The sequence below is a fragment of the Condylura cristata genome, unplaced genomic scaffold, assembly GCF_000260355.1.
Source record: "Condylura cristata isolate star-nosed mole 26May11 unplaced genomic scaffold, ConCri1.0 scaffold00015, whole genome shotgun sequence".
NCBI classification, from domain to species: domain Eukaryota; kingdom Metazoa; phylum Chordata; class Mammalia; order Eulipotyphla; family Talpidae; genus Condylura; species Condylura cristata.
Genome location: NW_004567116.1, coordinates 18,259,344 through 18,280,229, shown reverse-complemented (window position 1 = coordinate 18,280,229; position 20,886 = coordinate 18,259,344). Strand labels below are relative to the sequence as shown.

The 20,886-nt window shown below is 43.4% G+C and overlaps 1 protein-coding gene across 1 annotated transcript in view; it reads left to right on the top strand.

Moving 5' to 3' along the window:
- Window positions 1-20,886, top strand: part of RCN1 (reticulocalbin 1, EF-hand calcium binding domain) — a 73,085-nt gene that overhangs the window by 41,021 nt on the left and 11,178 nt on the right. Inside the window, exons 2-5 of the mRNA XM_004683582.2 lie at window positions 6,171-6,284; window positions 8,614-8,683; window positions 11,940-11,997; window positions 20,544-20,630. Of these exons, the coding sequence (XP_004683639.1) occupies window positions 6,171-6,284; window positions 8,614-8,683; window positions 11,940-11,997; window positions 20,544-20,630 (329 nt within the window). The remainder of the gene's footprint in view (window positions 1-6,170; window positions 6,285-8,613; window positions 8,684-11,939; window positions 11,998-20,543; window positions 20,631-20,886) is intronic.

Here is a 20,886-nt window from a genome sequence, read left to right as displayed (position 1 = left end):
TAAACCCGCTGCGCCACCAGGGAGGGCCCGCATTCTTTAGTTTTAACGGCAATATGATACAGCAGCCCTCACACACTCAAGCATCCTTTGAGTCGTGACATCCACACAGATCAGACGTAGAATGGGGCAGGAGCAGTGACAGAAATGCTGAAAAGGGAGACGGGCCAGCTGACCACAGACTCCAAGCTAATTCATGCGGCTCCAGGGCAGATGTTCACGTGTACATTCCTGAGTGCAGGGCCCGGGTACAGCTACTCAGACCCAAGCAGTATGGACTCCACAGTCAAAATCTCACTTTGCCACTGGGTGGCCAGGGCAGGTTACTTAACCCTTCAAAGACTAGGTTACTTGCTCTGTAAATCACACTAAATGGGGTAGGCACACAAAGGGTCACTGCCTTCCCTGGCACAAAGCAGGATTCCTTATTGTCTTCTCAAAGAACAAAGGAGCAGGAGGAGCTTCCTGAATCTCTCTCCACTGCTTTCTGCTCAGATACCAATAAGATGAGAAAAGCACCTAGAAAGTGACTCCTGTGCCTGAACCGTCGAGTCCGCCTGCAGAGAGACTGGCCCTCCATGGAGTTCCCGTCCATGGAGACATTTGTTGAACACATCTTTATTGAACACCTACTATATGCCAGGCACTGGTCAGAGCACAAACCCTCAGTGAATTTTTTTTTTCATATGCCATACAGAGCCGTTGCCAGCTCCAAAATGTTTTGCACAGATGAGAAAAAGTTGCCCTTTCTGGGCAGACACAACCCTGCTGGCACACAGCTTGGCAAGCAGGAAGCCCCTTTGTGCAAAGAAAAAGGTGTCCCTTCATCCGATTGGACATAGCGGGTGCTGGACCCAGGGCTTGGCGAGCAGAGTGAGGGCTGCATTTGGGGCCTGATGTCCCCATCCAGGTGGTTCGGCAGACATAGCGTCCCCCAACACCAGCCATCTTTCTAAAAGATAAATGTGATCCATTTAAAGGGTTCTCATTTGTTCTGTCCTTCCAGACATATGACAATGTCCTTTATGGATTTGTGGGAATAGTGGATGGTAGTTGTTTGTTTTCTCTCTCTTGTGACATGTTCTTAGCAAAGCAAAGTTCGCAGTTTTGTGTTACTTCTCTGTTTTGGTCTTTTTCCTGGCCTGTACAACTTACAACTTGGGGAATCGCTAATGGCAGGTGTGGCACAGTATGAAGCCAGGTGGTTGCAAAGAAACCTGATGTGCAGCAGACCTCAAGCAAAGGGAAAGCCACCCAGACACTGCAGAGCTGATGGGCACTATGTCAACAGCGCCCCAGAGCCGCAGCGCCCTGGGATGACATGAGGTCTCAGAACTCCGGGGTTGCCATGGTTTTCATCATACCTGTGTAATTACCTAGGAAGTTGCTGTCTTTGAGACATACGAGGTTCATGTCATGCATATATTCAAAAAAGGAAGATTTTTATATCTTAAAAATATGTGTGCTAGCAATTAATGCCATGTTTATAGCAGCTATATGCGTACCTGAAAACACACTCACAGGTGCATCTCCGCCTCTGGCTTGTGGTGGTGATTAGGGGTGCCTCATATGACAGTGTGAGGAGTCTGTCCTGGCTCCAGAGAGAAATCTGGACATTCTCTCTCAGCCAAGATTTTTCAATTGCTACAAACAGAAGTGTCTCGGTAAAAGGGAAATTGTTGACTCATCTACCTGAGAAATCTTTCTTGTGTCAGATATAACTTGATCCAGGCCTAAGTGATAGTATCGGGACCTGGCTTTCTCCCCACCTCCATCCCACCCCCTGGCATTGTGCCCTCCTCTGTGATTTTAGGGCACAGCTCCCCCGACCCGTGAGGGCCTTTCCACATGATCAGACAAAGAGATCTCAGCTTTTCCAAAAGTTTTGCACCTGCATCTCCACCTGAATTAGTCCATGAGCTATCCTGGAAACTATCGCTGTGACTGGAGCCATGCCTGAACCTGGGGCAGGCTTGTGGGGCATGTCAGTTCTCTAAAATAAAGTCAGAGTTCAGGGAAGCAGCCAGACAAGCTTACAGTCACTCCCTGAAGCAGAAGGTTCTAAGGAGATCGCCCCCAGTGGACATCACAAGTGCTGTTGATTCTCCTTTTGCTTTGCCCACTTCCTCCCTGATCTGTTCTCTCTCCCTCCTTCACCCACCACCCCTGCCCCTTCTACCTGTGCTATGATCTCTGAGGTGATGCCTCCTGGACACTTAATCCCTGGCTCTTTGCTGGCTGGCTTCAGATTGGAACAGACAGTGGGAGGTACAGCAGGGAGATCTGAGGGAGGGAGGAAAAAGCAGCAGAAGAATTTCTTCCCAGCTTCTTCCCTGCTCTCGTGCCTCCCAGGACCCCACTCTCACCAGGCCACAGTGACACCATGTTCTCCTTGCCTCCTCGGCCTTTGAGGGAGTATTAGCTTCCTGACACACTGGTCTCCGGCACCTCCTTGCTCCTTGTTCATTCCCTTGATCTGTCCATATATACGTCTAATGTTGATTAAAGTCTTTTCATTTAAACCCAAAATCAGCAAACTTTGACCCACAATCCAGCAATCCCCCCAGTCTTTTTGTACCGTTTGCTAGAACAGCCACTCCCATTACCTATCTTTTGAGCGTTAACTATGGCAAATTTGTGTAACAAAGGCCACATAGGACCCCCAACGCCAAAAATATTTACAATCTCTCCGATCTCATCAAAGATTTGCGGACTCCTGGAGAAACCATCTGTGATGGATTTTGCTTACTGCCCATCCCCTTACAAAATTTAGAAGAGAGAGAATGCTACTTTTGCTATAGCGTTTGTTATGCATGTAAATGTTGGGGAGAAACTAACATCAAAAGGTCAACTCTTTTGTCCCAAAGGCCATGCAAGGGAAAGCCATGTAGAGATTCTTTTTATACAGAAAGGTCCTCTGCCTCCCAGTCCTGGGGTTGAGGGGTCTCCGCCAGGAACTGCCCCAGGCTGCCCCTCGTGGCGGGCCGCACACCTGAGTGCACCTCCTAGCGCGAGGCATGCCAGTGAACAGGAAAATCAATATGTAAAGAACCAAGCCCAAGTGCGGGATGAAAAAGATGAACATTGCTAGGTTTAGAAAATAAAAATGTTCTAAACATATAAACAGTAAGCAAAGCGCTTTGATTTGTACTGTTTTCCAGTCCATAAAACCCTAATATCTGCCAACGTTTCATTAAGACCTTCCGTGCCACTGCGCATGCCTGCTGCGGCTGGAACAGATTGCTGCAAAAATGCTCCCCGAGCTGCAGACCCAATCTTTCGCGATGTTTTCCATGGGTGCTAAATGGAGGAGAAGTCTGATCAATCATGAACAGAGCACTAGTTTAGGGGAAAAGTAAATGCTGGAGTTAAATGAACAATATCTATCATGCTGCAATGAGGCTCTTACAGTCAATCAAAGAAGAAAAAAAAAGGTAGCAAAGAGCATCAATTGCAATGAAGAAAGAAGGAAAAAAAAAAAAAACAGTGGTGAACACATGCAACTAGATCCTTGGGTTTTCAGACACAGGGAGGATTTGTGTTTTGAATAATGACTTCAGTGAAATAAATGTTTGCAATTATGTTGAAAAATGGTTCATTTGGATTCCTCACATTTTACCATGGCCAAGCCAAATAATTCTCCAGTTTGTGAAATTCTTTACCAATCTATCAAAGCCTCTTCCTCTATTGTTCTCGTACTTTCTATGGCCCCATTGGAAGCTTCCTGAATGATCAGCCAGAAACGAAGGCAGACTGAGCTCTCTTTTCCTTGGCACGCCCCATTATGATGGTGAGGAAGAGGAGAAAGCCCTGGACAGGGAATCAGCAGCGCTCAATGGATTCTGGGCAGTGAAATGAGAAACTTTGAACCAATTATGAAATCATTTTCTGAGCCTCAGTTCTTTGTCAATAAAAGAGAACCAAGGGTCCTCTCTGGTGGCGCAGCCGGTTAAAGCACAGCACAAAGAAGTTAAAGCCACTTCAGCCTGAGCTCGATCTCCAGACCCAGAGGTGATCCACATGGCACGGCAGACCTCTCCTGACCCGCCCGCTGCTCCCCTCAGCAGTGTACCTCATCAGTCGGCCTGTTCTGCTCCCCACTCAGTCTCTGGTGAATCCTCTCACTGCCCCTGCCCTCTGGCTGTACCCCAGTTCTGTATGCATAAATAAATCTTTAAAAAGAGAGAGAGAGAACCAAAACTCCTCCCCTTCTCCTGTGACCCAGGTTCCTGTAAATTCATCCACTCCTATTTGAGGAATATTTCTGAAGCCCCTTTTATATGTCAAGAGGCCATGGGAGAAGTATCCCTGCCATCCTGACACGCCCTTATAGGAGAAAACAGCCAGGGATGATGTGCTATGCTCAACTGCAGGGCAATCAAAGAGATCATTTTTTTGAAAGCAGCCAGGAGGAAACCTGTGGACCAGAAAGAGTTTTCAGCAGGAAGGGGGTCCCTAAATGGATTTTGAAGAATAAGTCAGGAGAGAGGCAGAATGGAGGATGTGATTCCCACAAGCAAGAGAGACAGCGTGACCTGTTAGGCCCTTTAGAGGTACAAAAGTAATTTCACATGACCACATCCAAAGCGCCAAGGTAGGGGAAGCAGGAATGCTGGGAAGGTGGGGGCAGGAGAACCCCAACCAGGACCCAGGTACCAGGGCTGGTTCTCCCAGGGAGCTTGGGCTTTACCTTAAAGACACTGGGGAACCCACCTCAGGAGAAGGTGGCCTGTTTGGGGGAGAGGTGGCCTGAATCAATGTATTTTAGAAAGCCATCCTTGCCTCCCACAGCTGCCAGGTGAGCGAGGGCTGAGCGGGAGAGTGGAAGCAGATAGACCTAAGAAGGGCGAGAAGGCGTCAGCTGAGGTGGCTGAAGGAAGTGGGGTGGGGGAGAAGAGGCAGATGCAAAAGGCACAGGATAACAGGAAGACTTGATACATTGGGTAGAAAAGAGGAAGGGTCAAGAAAGAATTTGAGTTCAGACTTGGCCAAGAAGGCAGATCCTGGTTATTTTCACTGAAAGGATTTCTTGAAGGTGGTGCCTGACTCAACACAAAGTGCATAGTAGGTGCTCAGGATTTTTTTTTTTTTTACTCAAAATAGAACCTTTATTCTCCTAACTTCATCCCCCCACCACCAACATCACCTCCATTACTGTGCCCCCAACACACATTCTCCCTACCTCATCCTGCACATAAATGCCTGGGAAATCTTAAAACACCAACGAGTCTGTCAGGTTTAAATGGCTTGTTTAAATGGCTCCAGATTTCCCAGACACCATGCAGACCCCCTCTTGCTCAGCCTCCCTAATCCAGCTGCCCATGCCAAGCCAGCTTTGCTTCTGCTCTGCTTCCAGAGTCTGTGCAGACAGTGACCCATGACCGACTGGCCTCCCGGCCTTTATTCAACTTGTGCTTCCCTCCCAGACACCCGCCCTTCCTTCATCCTGCCACTGTGAATTCAAATCAGAGAATCACAGTGGAAACCAAGAAAAAAAAGTGATTCTCTCTGACTCCTGTTACCACCACTAATTGGGGCAGGCCTAATTCTTTGACCTTCAGGCAACTCAAAGTGACCAAGGAAATCATAAGAAAGAAAAAAACAAGAGGAAAGTTTATCTAGAGTGATAGATAGATAGATAACCCGGCTAATAAGATATGCCTTAATATATTCTTCCAGCACATTCCAAACTCTCAAAGTCCATTTGATTTTGAAATGTGTTTTTAGAAGCATGGGCAAATTATGATTGTCAGGAGGAAAAGCAGTTCTTCAGGTCATAAGCTATAAAAGCTACTATTCCTGTTCTCTGTACAAATGAGTCCACGTTAGTATGTCCTGCTGGGGAGTGAGGGCAATAGCTGTATGCCTGGGAATTACTAAAGATTTACTGGGAAGTGCTACCTCATACTCAGTGGGAAATAAGTTTAAATGAAAAGGAAAACAATTAGCCCAAACATACCACCCTCCACAGTGCTGATTGGTGGGTTGGCTGATTTTGAAAGCCCATTTTATTTCCAGAATCAAAAGTTGCATAAACAAACAACAAATTTCCAGTTGCTAGTCCTTGGATGAGGAGCCCCCCACCTACACGCCCTGAACCCCCCTCGCCCCTCCCCCACACCCGAGGCAAGCACAGACAGGACTACTGATCTTTGTGTCCAATTCTCTTCCAGGACCCTGGAAAGGTGCCCCTGGACAAATGGAACCCTCAAATTTCAATCTGAAGGACCAAGAAAAAGGACACCACCACCCTGAAGCCATCCAGCGCACTTCCCTATTAGAAGGAGGCAAGTCTTCCTTCCGGAGGTGACATCATTTCCTTCCCAACCAGGTGATGGGGGTTCTCACACTCTGATCTATGCACCACTGTGCCTAGTTCGAATCAAAGCTTCTCTTTTAAACACACAAGTGCCAGGCCCCTACCTCGTCCAGTTCTCCTGCTGAGTCCAGTTCTCTGGAGGTGAGTCAATTTTTAATATCACCAGGGTGGAGCCACTAAACTGACTTCTTTCCCACAGTCCATTGGTGTTTTCCTCCCATTATTCTTCTTATCCATTGTTTCCTTCTACACTTCCTTACAATTTTCCTTTGCCCTGCAATTCTACTCTGTAACCTCAGTAAACTCCTACTCTCCACCCACCTCAATACTTTTGTCAAATCTCTTCCAGTGTCTTGCCTAATTACCAATTCCCCAACCCTGTCTGAGGATGTAGGGACTACAGATGAGCATCTCTCTCCTTCTGGGAACCATTCCTCACATAAACCTGTTTCCCCTAGACTCATCTTCACATTAACTCCTGACTCTACTTCACCCAAACCTTCCCTCTCAATATGCCCTCTGCTCCTGGGAGTTTTCACATTCTCTCAAATACAAATCATTCTTTTTTTTTAAATTTTTTAAAAATTATTTTTATAACAGTTTATTTTTACATCATTTTGTACATTTTTTCCCCCATCTCAATTGTAATCCCCACGGGTTTCCCATCACCAAGTTACCCGTGTGCCATCACTATAATCCCGTGCACTTCCCTCCTCACCCCTGTTTTTGATCCCAACAAATCATTCTTTTTGGCTCTTTTTTCCCCCCATTGTATAGTTAACTCTCAAATAACAAATTAGCATAGGGATTCTCTCCAAAACTCTAGGAGAATTTTTGCATCAATGCAGATATGCTCTGTACACTCAGCTACCACAATTGAAAGTTAACCTGACTGGGGTCCTCAGTTTAAAGTGCAATACTATGAAGCTATCCATAGCCACTGCAGCATGGGTTCGATCACTGGTCAGGGAGGTGACCTACAAAGCATGGTAGACCTCTCCTGACCCACCTGCTGCTCCCCTCAGCAGTGTATTTCAGTAGATCTGCCTGTTCTGCTCCCCACTCTGTCTCTGGTGAATGCTCTCAACATCCCTGCACCTCTGGCCTGTACCCCAGTTCTTGTGTGCATAATTAAATAAATCTTTTTTTAAAAAACGTTAACCTGACTATTGTTGATAAATCCTTAGTAGAATGAAAACTGTATTTCCACACAGTTAAAAAAATTTAATATATTTTCAATCAAAAACAGAGAAACTAGTATGATGAACCCCATTTACCTATCACCCAGCCTCAAAAATTATTACCATTTTACCAATGTGATCACAAATTGCATAGCAAAGTCAGTGTCCCCTGAGGCAAAAGTCTGTGAGGAAAATGGAGATTCTGTCAGGAAGGAAGCAAGGTGTAAAGTGGGCTGGGTGGGCTTGACAGTATCTCCTGCCTTTTACCTCTCCTGTCTGATCGCACTCCAAATCCCTTGGAAACATGAGTCTTTTTTCACATCCTCTCTACATCCTCTTCCTTCAGGCAGATTTGCATGTGTTCTTTTCTGCCCCAGGAATGCCTTGCCCTAGTGTCCCCAATGTATCCTTCCAATCTTAGCGGAACTATTCCTTCTTCACGGATTCTCCCCTGTTCTCTGGGATGATCGATTCTCCCTACAAGATAAAAGGTCTTAGCACCACGGACCCCTGCTTGTAGCAACCACAGTGTCAGGTCTACATTGATTTTTGTGACTATTCCTTTAAAACAGCTCTCCACTCGTAGACTGAAAGACCATACGGTCAGGAACTGCTTCAGATTTCGCTCAATGCAGTATGCTGTGTGCCTCGCACAAAACTAGGCATATGGTCAACTTTCGAAACAAAACCCAAAAAAACCCATGAGTTAAATAAATGAAGGAGTTTAGGATCAAAGAAAAGCTGAGGTATTCGTGACCTGGGGGGTCATAGAATCTATAACCCAAAATGGAAAACCTTTGAGAATAAAAGCGGGCACTCTTAAAAATTAAACCAGGCCAGCAGAGTAAGCCAAGATATTTCTACACAAACCAAGATATGCAGTCACCTTCTCTGATCCTCAAAATTGTCCCAGAGTTTTTCCCAGTATGCCTTAGGGCGATGAAAGGGTAGACATTTCCCAAGGACCATGTTAGGTCCTCTTCTGGGACCTCCTTTGTTCATGTCTATGAAACTTTGGGGGCACATCATGTCATTTAAAAATATCCTAGTGTATTCTCAGTTTGCATATTGTCTCTATAATCATGGTCATACAGAAATATGTTCTTTCATTTACAGCTCATGGGAATGTACAACAGTACATGGTTCCAGAGAAAAATGGGGTGGTTGACCTTCAGCCTTCAGGAAAGTATGTAGCTTCCACCTAGAATACTAATGTTAGGAATCTGTTCCACACAGTAATCAGAGGACACAGATATTGGTGAAAGCATTTATGTAAAAAAAAAAAAAAAGTCCCACCTTCTCTACCGCTCCCTGTACCCACTCCATTTGCCCCAAACTTGTGCCCAGCCTCCACTCTGCACTTGGCCTGACTTCTGTTGGCCCACAACAGGATGTGAACCAATATCACACCAGTAGAAACTTGCAAAAGTGCTGGCACTTATCTGCGTCACCCTTGCTCCTCTGAATAGCTGTGAGAACATGCCCACACTAGCCTCTGGGAGGATAACTCACCTCAAACGAGTGGAATTGCCCCCGTTGGCCAGCTGTAACATTCCCAGAAGAAGCAGTAGTCAGCCAGTGCTAGACAAATGAGCCAATTATAACGGCAACCGGCTGCTGGCAGCTGAATGCACGGGCACTTGAGGGAGCCCAAGAACAGCCAGGCTGAGCCCACAGCAGCTGAACCCCTGCAAATGCAGAGCCCAGATCAGCTGCCCCCTGGCTCACTTGTAAACTAAGCAAATGCTTATTTTAGACACCTCTGGGAGTTGGTGGTTGCCAGCCATTGACAGTGTTGTGTAGAAGAACACTGTATTGTGTAGAAGAAGTGTTCACAATAGCCTGATAAACTGCAGAAGGGGAAGGAAATAACGGAAATGACACTATTTTCATATTTCATGTCTGCATGTGCATGATATGTAAATCTTGTATGCTATACAAGATACAAGATACAAGATACAGTTATCTCTGGGTGGTAAGATGAGGGTGATTCCCATTTTTTGTTTACTCTATAGTTATTCTATAAGAATAATTGGAGTAATACTTCAAAAGGAAGTTAAAAGGCCATTACTATGGATACAACATTCTGTTTAACTCTCTTTTGGTTTGTCAGAAACAATCACAAATGTTTTGCACGTACTGTCGTGGAGAAGGTGATCAGCAGCAGCATCCTATGTTACTGAAATATCAGCCCTTCCGAGGCGAGTAGGGATTGTAGGTGCCAGAACACAGAGTCCAATCCCACCAGCAAATCTTAAAAGAGAAGCCCTGTGGGGAGAAGAGGTGGCTTCCCACCAGTACAGAAGTTGAGAAGAACCCCATCTTTCCAGCCCACACAAGGGTTGAGGAACCTGGGAACAGAGTGGAGCACCCCCAATAATTTCTGGCTACTGGGTTGAGTTTATAGCTCTTAGGCAAACAAATGACTTTTTTCTAATTTCCTGCAAGGGGATATCAAATTTCATGCGGTTCTGACTAGGAAATTTAATACCCCAGGGGAAGCCAAGGATACCTAACACTCATCCTTCCAAAGGCCTAAAGGACTTTTCTTTCTTGTTTCTTTCTCCCTTCATCTCTCCCTCCCTTTCCCCTTTCTTCCTTTCTTTCTCACTCTTCTTTTTTTTTATTACAAAAGTTTATTTTTACATCATTTTGTACATTTTTTTTTCCATCTCAACTGTAATCCTCGCGGGTTTCCCATCACCAAGTCACACGTGTCTCACTCTTCCTTTCTTACTTGCTTCTTTCCTTCCTTCCATAACATTTGGCAGTTGGGTCTTCACTCAAAATAAATCCTGGTTTATAGCAATTGTACCTGTGCACTCCTCTTGCCTCAATTCAGTAAATCCTATGCCAAATTTTTCCCCATCACTGTTGCTGCTGTTTCTAAAATCCGTCTCAAAGAGCTGGTGAAAAGTATATGTCAAGCTGATGTGTTCTACAGCAGTCAGACAGGATACTGCCCCATCTTGCTGTCCCTAAAACACTGGATTTCTCTTTTGCATTCCTACCTATCCTCTTATTCTTTTATTAGCATATGATTGAGGAGTACCCAGGAGACGCAAGCTGTCAAGGTGTGTACCCTCTAAAAGAGATCCAGCCATCTCCTGCACAAAGGCAAAGGAAGCAGAATCTTATTCTGAAAGGTCTTTAGTAGAATTAGTGTGAGTAGAAAAAGGAAGCAAACAAAGGATTAGTTTTTCAATAAAATCCCCCAAATTACCCACTCCTCTAGTGTACAAATGCCCAGCCAAACGGGTTTGCCCTGAAGTGGGGCCAGTGAGGCCCAAATGTTGGCCACAAATCTAAGGTACTCTCTGGCAAGGAACATAAGAAAGGAAATAGGCAGGTCTCAGAGAGCTGGGGCAGAAGGCAAGATGCAAAAATCACAAATCAAGTACAAATCAAGATAGCGGTGGCCATTGTCCCTGCCAAGGACAGCCCCTCTGTGTTTCTCCTCCATGTGTCTTTTCCAAGTCTCAAGCTGAAATCAGCAAGAGTACAGTCCCACCTGCTTTCTATATTATATAGACCCACCTGGTCGCTCAGCTCTACCCTTAGTACTCAGCAGTTTCCCTGCTCAGGTTCCTGTACTGAGACTTGTTTTTTAAATATTTATTTATTTATGCATACAAGAACTGGGGTGTAAACTGGGGTGTGGGGGGATGAGAGGATGAACCAGAGACAGAGTGGGGAGCAGAACAGGCAGATATGTTGAAATACACTGCTGAGGGGAGCAGCAGGCAAGGCAGGAGAGGTCTGCTGTGCCATGGGGGTCAGCTCCCTGGGCAGAGACGTTGTCTCAGTGACTGGCCATAGTTTGATAGTGCATCACTAGCCCCCAGGTACTGAGACTTGTAACCCAAGGTCACTGCATGTGAGTGGGGGCAGGGAAACGGTGCTTCTCCTTCAGGGAGATGTATTTGTAACATTTAAACCTTGCAATCTTTTTCATACCTGGACACCTTTGCCCCTTCCCTCCTCGTATTCACTCAGACAAGCTGACTCCTAACATGTGGGGTCCATCTGCTGTCCTTTCTCCTCCTCTTCCAGAGGTCTCCCTACTCTCCCTTTTTTCCTGTTTACTACCACCAACTCCAGTCTCCCTTCAAAGTTCTTTGTTTTATTTTATTTTTTAATTTTTTTAAAAGATTTATTTATTTATTCATATAGAACTGGGATATAGGCCAGAGATGCGGAGGATGAGAGGATTCACCAGAGACAGAGAGGGGAGCCGAACAGGCAGATCGACGAAGTACACTGCTGAGGGGAGCAGCGGGCGGGTCAGGAGAGGTCTGCCGCGCCATGTGGCACCTCCGGCAGGCTGGGATAGAACTCATGCAGAAGGTGCTTAAGCTTCTTAGTGCTGTGCTTTAACCCACTGCGCCGCCAGGGAGGGTCCCCTTCAAAGTTTTTGATCTCACTCAATTGCTTTCCCCAAGGTCATCAGTCATCAAGTCTTACTGCAAGAAATCGTGTGGCGTCTCTGAGACACACCAGGTAATCCATGCATCTTCTGAAAGATGAATTTTGTCCTTGTGTCAATTTTTCAATGAGAGTTCCTTTCTTTCAACTAATTTGCAGAGTTTTATTGACCTAAAACTTTGCTTATCAGTAACCAGCACTTTCTTGGATTTCTAGGCTGTTCCCTTTCTGACTGGTGGCAATATAACCATGGACAATTATGAAATTTCATGAGTAGGTATATTAGTCTGCTTGGGCTGCCATAAAAAAATACCAGACTGCATGGCTAAAACAACAGAACTTTATTTTCTCATAGTCTGGAGGCTCCAAATTCAAGATCAGAATGCCTACGGGGTTGGCTTTTGGAGAGGGCTTTCTTCTTAGCAGGTAGTCAGTCGCCTTCTTCATAAGTCCTTATGACCTTTTCCTGATAAGCAGGCATCCATGTGTGGGGAATATCAGGAGATCATTTTTATACGGGGAGATCTGTTCATCCATCCCATGAGATTAGACCCCTACCCTACGTCCTCATTTAACTTTACCTCCTAAACACCCTATCTCCAAATACAGTCACACTGGCAGGATATAGCATCAGTATATGAATCCGGAGTTCTGGGGAGCATGGTTCAGTCCATAGCATCAGGGAAAAGAATAAACTGACTGCAGATGTCAGTGTTGGAATCTTTGTTCCATTGGCAATAGCCTTCTAACTCATCTTCCTTCTTTTCACTCCACCCTTCATGCTGTAAGTCAGCAATTGCTTTCAAACACAATGTTGGGAGAAACTTTTTCACTTCTAATCTATCTTTATGCTCTTTGTAGGAGCAGCCATTATGTATCTGCTGCCACCCAGAAACTGTGCTGCAGTGACACAGTCCCTTTCTCTCCCCTTTCTTTTGGGAAAAGCCTGCCCACTCAAAACACATGTTCTCTTCTGCTCCCGCGTGCCTGAGTCTTATAGGCACTGGCCAGTGCTTTGCTGTTTTAATAAGTCTAGCATTTCCTTTTTATTATTCTGTAAGTTTCCCATCTCTGCCTACATTCTCCATGGTTCTTATATGTCTACTTTAACATATTAATCATAGTTATTTTAAGTGTACTATCTAATCATTTTCTAATCTGCCGTCTGTCTCAATCTGGTTCTGCTGTTTGCTTTGCTTCTTCTGGCTGTGTTTATTCTTGCCTTTTAGTGTATCTTGTAATTTTTTTGTTGAAAGGCAGACATGATATATTGGGCAATAGGAGCTAAAGTAAATTGACATTCAATAGGTACTAAAGTAAATAGAACATAAAGTAAATAAGTGAGGTTTTACCTTAATCTGGCTCAGTTGGGCTGTGTTTAATGTTTGCTATAACTGTAAGTGCCAATGGCTTCAAATTCTCCCAGTCTCTTTGTTTTGTTTCCCCTGTTGGCTTTGGGCTTCCCTGCAAACTCTGTAAGTAGAGATGGAATCTTCAAACCTTTTCATTTGTAAGACTGTTACTGTACTGGAACCCTGCTGATGTGGTGGTAAATAATGGGGCAAAGAAGAATTCTCTAGTCCTATGGTCTTTTCATGGGTTTGCATCTCTGATTGCACCTTCACAGGTGTTTCTTTGCTCCACTTTCTTAACTGAGACAGTACGGTTCGAGGGAACTAGAGACAGGAAAATGCCTTCCCCAGAGAGATAAGGTTCTAGAAAACATTTTTCTTTGAGAATAGCCCTCTGTTATATAGGGCCCTCTAGGTATAGTTCAAGATGGTTAGAGTCTCCCTACACAGCAGAGACAGAAGGTGACGGTTCTCTTGGCATTTCACCATGAGGACTTGAAACAGTCTCTAGAGATAAAACCCACATCAGTCTGGACCACTGTCCCTAAGATTACACCACACAGGAATCTTATTCTCTTTTAATCTTCATACCACCTCCAGAAATTGATCCAAATTACCACCATAATGCTCCTACCATTTTTTGGCTCTAAAATGTCTGTTCTAAGTGAGCTGATCTCACTCAGCTGGGATTCTCTGCATTTATGTGTCTTTCCAGATGACAGCTTGCCCTGCAACCTCAGTTTTCTTCTGTGGTCAAAACACATCACTGATTTTCAGTTTGTTCAGCCTTTTCCTTGTAAGGTCAGTAGAAATAACCTCCAAGCTCTCTACTTGATGGCACTGAAACTGGAAGCTCAAAGACAGGTTAGTTTTCTGTTTTTATTATTGATGTACCCTTATTTTACATCCGTGTTTGTTTTCACACAATGTAGGGTTTCTCCCCTCTGGTGTGATCACCATAGCTATCATACCACCAAAGCACCCATAGTCTTTCCTAATCCTTTACCATAATCCATTTTTCTCTACATCCCCTTCTCTTCCTGGATGCCTCAGATCTATGATCATCTTGCAAGGGTCAGTTTTAAAGTGAAGCAAGTTAGTATTATTAGGCTGGCCTTTTGATTGGCTAATTTGGCTTTGTCTACAAAATCTAGCAGGTGATAGTAACAAGTTCACTTACTCCAATAACATAATTTATATTACTTGAATCCATTTAAATGTATTGAGGATTATTCTGTGGCTCAGAGTATGGTCAATCTTGGTAAATTTTCTTAATTTGAATAATCTATATTCTGCTGTTGTTCAGTGGAATTTTCCAAAATGGCAACCAAATCAAGCATTGTTAGTCTGCTATTTCTTTTTGCAGTTCTTTTTTATTTTTTAATGTGTTTCGAAATCTTGCTAGTAGGTGAATAAACATTTAATATTGTTATGCTCTCTTAATCAATTTATCCCTGTGTAGTTGCAGCCTTGTAATCTTTATCCTTACTGATAACCTTCATTCTGAAATGTACCTTGGTATATTCACCCCAACGTTTTGATTAGTTTTCAGCATGGTCCATTTTGTCCGTCCTTATACTTTTAATCTATCAGTATCTTTATATGTAAGGTACATATATACTTCCTGTGAAAAGCATATAGCTAACTATTGCTTTTTCTTTTTTCTTTTTTTTAAAGATTTATTTATTTATTCATACAGAACTGGGGTACAGGCCAGAGATGTGGTGGGTGATAGGTTTCACCAGAGACAGAGCGGGGAGCAGAACAGGCAGATTGATGAAGTACACTGCTGAGGGGAGCAGTGGGCGGGCCAGGAGAGGTCTGCCGCGCCATGTGGTCACCTCCAGGGCAGGCGGGGATCGAACTCATGCGGAAGTGGCTTTAGCTTCTTAATGCTGTGCTTTAACCCACTGCGCCACCAGGGAGGGCCACTATTGCTTTTTCTTAACCCAATTTGACAATCTCTGCCTTTTAAATTGGAAGGTTTATAATAATTATTTTGAATATAATCACCAATATGATTAGATTTGAATCTATCGTCTTGCTACTTGTTTTATATTTGTTTCATTTATTCTGGATTCTTTTTGTTGCCTTCTATTCAATTGGGTAATTTATGTGCCTTCATTCTATGACCTTTTAAGCTCATTAGCTATAACTCTGCTTTGATATTTTGTGTTGCTTTAAGGTTTATAGTATACTTCTTTACACTAACAATGGAAATTAAACAGAGTCATTAAAGATGACTCACAGAACCCAAAATGACAATGCTTGTAAACATATGGGGGAGGGGAAATGCAATGTACCACATACATCAAAGACATGCAATAGAAGCAAAAGATATCTCACAGCAATGGGTCTGGAAAGGTCAGTAGGAGTGTTCTATCGTCTCTCGGTCTGTAAGGGCCATAACCAAATTCAGTTTATCTCTTGGATCATAAATGCCATCACATATAAAGTATACCTTTATTCTTTGGAGAACCAAAGAACTCTAAAGAGTGACTTTCCCTGGTCATATGGGCATATTCTTGCTTCATATGAAAACAGCATAATTTTCCAAGAGTCCAATAAAACACATGGACAAGTGGTTAAAAATTGTCCCCAGATTCCAAAAAAAGATGTCCCTAGATTCCTTGGAGTGACAGTTTCAAGACAACTCAACGAATGACCATACCTGGACTAAAGGGTCAAGGCTATGCAGAAACTTTAGTAAAACAATTCACACTAACTCCTGTTCTGTTGTAATTGGCCCTTAGTGCATAATCTTTACTATGTCACAATGTACCATAAAGCAACATAACACCATTTCTTGTATAAGAACCTTAAAAAATGTTATTTCCATTTCTTCCCTTGTCTTTATACAATTTTTCTTATGCATTTAACTTATGCATGTTATAAACATCACAATACACTGTTATTACTTTGTTTGAGCAATTATTGTTTAAAATAATTTTAAAATTTTTATACAATTTTTTAACACCTTGTGGTATTTACCCATTCAGTTATCATTTCTTGTATCTTTGAGTCACACCTAATCTGGAAACATTTCCTTCTCCTTTGGTTCTCTAGTTCTCCTTTACTGCTTTCTTTTGTATTAGGTGTTTGTTTTCTAGTATAATATTTTCATTTCTTTTAATGATTCTTTTCCCCAGAATATTTTTTTTAGTTATTTCCTTACTCTTTGCACCAGGACTTATTTATGCATTTCAACCTATCAGTATCTACTTTAAATATAAGAAGTCAATTCTAATGAAACATAACAATGTTACTAGTGTATAACTATTACCTTTTCTCTTTGATTGTGCAGTTATTGTTATTCATGAGGTTACAGATCCAATAATACACTTTTATAATGATTACTTTGAATAATCTATATCTTTTAAAAGAGCTGAAAGAGAACAAGCATATACATGTATAGCTTTGTAATATTTACCTTTTTATTTACCACTTCATTTCTTCATTTGTCCTGTGAATTTTACTTCCTGGTATAATTTTGTTAGGCTTACTACAACTTTGCTCCCACCCACCTCCTTTGTATTATTATTGCCAAATATATTATGTATATTAATGTTACAGACACTATATAGATGTTCCATACAATGCAGTTTTTTGATCAGTTATAAGGAAAAGAAATATGCATTTATATTGTTTTAAATGATTACATTATCTTTACTTATACTTGCAAGTGTGTGTATGTATGTTTTGTGGCTGGTGTTACTGACTTTCAGCCTGAAAAACTTCCTTTAATATTTCTTCATGGTGGATTTAGTTTTTGTTTGTCTAGAAATATTTATTTAACCTCCACTTTTGAAAGATAGCTTTGCTGGATATTTATTCAATAAATAAATTAATCCTTTTGGTTATCATACGTTTCAACTTGACACTTTCCACCTGGTTCTTTTCTATCATTTCTATTTCTTTTTTGCTACTCTCTGTTCTCTGGCTGACAAGAAGCTGGGCAATCATGGGACTCACGTTGCAATGTTCTTCACTGCCTGGTGTCCACTACCTTGAAATATGTTGTTTCATATATTTTGCCTGCTTTTTGTTTATTTGATTCAAATGGGAGGGTCAATGTGGTCCCTCTCCCATCTTGCCCAGAAGCAGAAATCAATAGCTGTCATTATTCCATTAGTTTATTCAAACTACTTGCTGGGCATGTACTATGACGAGGCCTGGGTTTAGTGCTGGGTTTACAGTGATGAACCAAAACTATGTGGTTCCTGTTTTCATGGCAAATCCATCCTATGAGGATCAACTTCTACAAGAAGGCAATAAATGTGCTAGTTTCTGTACATATGAACTTAGCATGGATCATATATGCCCCTTACTCTTAAATTTAGAATGAGGAGAGCCTTAGGCAAGTTACTAATACAAACACTAGGAAAAGTATTATGCATGAGTATAAGGTTCTGGGCATACTCAGGAAAAAGTAGACTACTCATTATAAATATAAGGGAAAACTTCATGGAAAAGGTGCATTTGAACTATCTCAATTTTGGATGCTACAGAAGTAGAAAGAGGTGGAATGAAGCATTTTTAAACACTTCACTTTAAAACCCTGCTTTGAACAGTTAATCATGACTGCCCAGAAGACACAGCTATTTGGATTGTCCTTTTGCAAACAGAACACTATGCTGGTCTTCCCAGGATGTGTGCCTTCCAACTCCGGGAAATGAATCTGGGTGCCTCTAAATCAACCCCTGGAAATTCTATTCCCGTTGTCTGTCATTGCCTCAGGTATAGGCATGCAGCAGGATGCAAACCAATGAGATTTGAAGGGTAATACTCTAAAAGCATTGCTGCTAATAAAAGCAGGTACCGGATGGTTTCCCTCAAAGCAGGAGTATAATGGACCAGGTCAGAAAATAATAAGAATAATGAACAGCCATATACCATTTTGTGGCGGTGGAGTGTGGAATGGGATCAAAAATGGGGGAGGGAAGTGCACAGGACTATGGTGATGGCACACGGGTGACTCAGTGCTGGGAAACCCACGGGGATTACAAATGAGATGAAAAAAATGTACAAAATGATGTAAAAATAAACTATTATATTAAAAAATAAATAAAGGCAGGAACACCCCTTTCCCTACCTCTGAGGAAAAACAAACCAAACAACCACAAAATAAGAGAAAATGTTCTTCCTTGATAATATCAAGACACCGCTCTAACCAATCTGAAATGGCTCTCATCTAAAATTTTATGTGTACGCTTTCTTATTGTTTTAGTAACTTCTGGTTATTTTTATTGTAGATGATATCACATCTAGCACACTAGTATATCCCAAATATACTGACTTGAAACTTGCTTTCCTTTCCATTGGTTCAGTCTTCTGTTATAAATGTCACTCCTGGGTCCTTTGCCTTATCGAAAGTGGAGACTTTTTAAAAAGAGAGATAGAATGAAGATTAACCTGTGAGAGGACAGTGTACTTAGTCACACAGGCCCGTGGGGGAGAAATAAAAAGGCATTTTAAAAGCAAAAGAAAACAACTATGCAATGAAATACCCTGACTGGGCCCTCCCTGGTGGTGCAACGGGTGTAAGCACAGCTATGCAGTAGAGAAATGAAAATATAAAGGAAGTTGAGTATACAGAGGCCCAGGGGAAATGATATAGCTCTTCTGGACTCACAACAGCGCTACAATTCTCTGATAATTCCCAAGGGGGCCAATCCTACCTCTGGAACAATCTAACTGTTGGAATCCGCTTGTGTGTGGCAGGAAGCCAACTAGGATGTGCTGTCCTCATTCCCAAGAGCTGTGAACAATCCCCAAACCCATGCCTGCCCAAATTGTGAACCAGCCAACTGTCTTCAATCTCCACCCACTTTCCCACTGCGTTCCTATTCCTCGTTATCCAGCCTTGATCACTCTCTGTGTCTCCTCCCACTCCTACTTCTTCCCCCTCATTCAATCTGCTGCCTGATGAGCCCAGAAGTTACTAAGCAACTTCCCTTCCGGGCTCTTGCTTTTAAGTAAGGAGCTCTTATACACAGTAATGCTTTGCTGCCATTAGGAATTCAAGAATCTGGGCTGGCAGTGGGGATATGTTTGGTGGCAAATGGAACACTTCCTATGCCATGAAAAGTCAGCTCAGCTGGATGAGGCACATAGACTGCACCCCCCAGGTCTTCCCCAAGTGGTGGGAATGGACAGGCCACAAGGATGTTGTTATCTTAAATTCTCTCTGCCAGCTGGCATAGGATTGGATCTCTTCTCACATACCCAACACCCCAGTCTCAGCTTAGAAGTCCTTTTCTGAAGGAGGCCTTCCCTGGTTGGCCCCTAAGTTTGGGCTCTGGCCCATAATACTGAAGGCCCCTCCTGAGCACTGGTCACACAGAATGCTCAGTAAGCCAGTACCTAGCACACCCCTGACAAATGGACAAACGGACAGATGGTATGAACGAATGAATGAATATATGTTCACATATTTTATAGCTCTCCAGAGACTATGACTGTCTTATTTCCTACCAATGCATGGCCATGGTGAGCTCACAGTGGTTTTACTAGATTGAAATCAGTCTTCACAAGACCTGCATACTTGCATTTATACTATTGTTGAGTGCGTCCTGAATGTCTTTACTGCAAGGACAAGAACATAGACTTGTGACCTTATCTGGACTCTCTGAGGTGGGATGGTTGGCAAGGATAGCCAAAAAAAGCCTCTGGGAGTACAGCTGTGGGGAGTTGGGCTTCTCTCACCCTCAGTCCAAGTTTTCTAGAGATTCTTGACCTGGGGCTTCAGAAGATTCATGAAAGTCTGATATTGGAACCAAACATCCATGCCAGGAAACTCCTTTCCTGGAAGACAGTCCCTGGGCTTCAATGAGCCTTAAAAAGCTGTGACACAAAAAGACAAAAAGAATCAGTTGCTGTGGATCTGCACTGCCCAATTTGACAGCCAGTAGTCACATGTGACGATTTAAATGTAAATATTCACAGCCTCAGTCACAAAATGTTCACAGCCTCAGTCACTAGCTACAGCGTGTGCTCAGTAACCACTGCCTGTGGATAGTCGTTGTCAGAACACTGTGGTTTCTCTACATGGGTAGCATTACTCCCAATCCAATGTACAAGGGTTATATACAGTCACATGATGCTTTTGTAAAACGAGTTGCCTTCATTTGGAAATGAAAGCATACATATCTGAAATCCTGATTTCCTTTGGGAAACAGGACTCTGTCGGCTTGGGGCCCTGGATCAAACTGAAGTTGCCTCCAAGACTCTCTGCCACATTTGAGTTTGAGTTTGCCACCTCACTTCCAGGGGACTCCAAGTTCGGGGCTGCGGGGCTGGTTTAAGTCCCCACATCTTGGGGTGCTGTCGGATGGAGATTCCAGCGCCCATCTGGAGGTGAGGAGGGGCAGCGCCTGGCTCCTTTCCGTTTTCCGGAAGAACAGAGGGAATTTCATCCTCAAACATCTGTTGCTTGACAAAGAACTTCTTCCCGGTCTTCCGCCGAGCCCTCCAGTCCCCAGTCGGGTTCGCCTGGGTCCGCCCCTCGCGACGAGATCGCGGGGAGGGGCCGAGGGGAAACCCGAGCCCGGCGCCCCCCACCCGGGAGGACGACGTGGCTCCGCGGCCCCGGCCTCCCCCCGCCGCCCGGCCG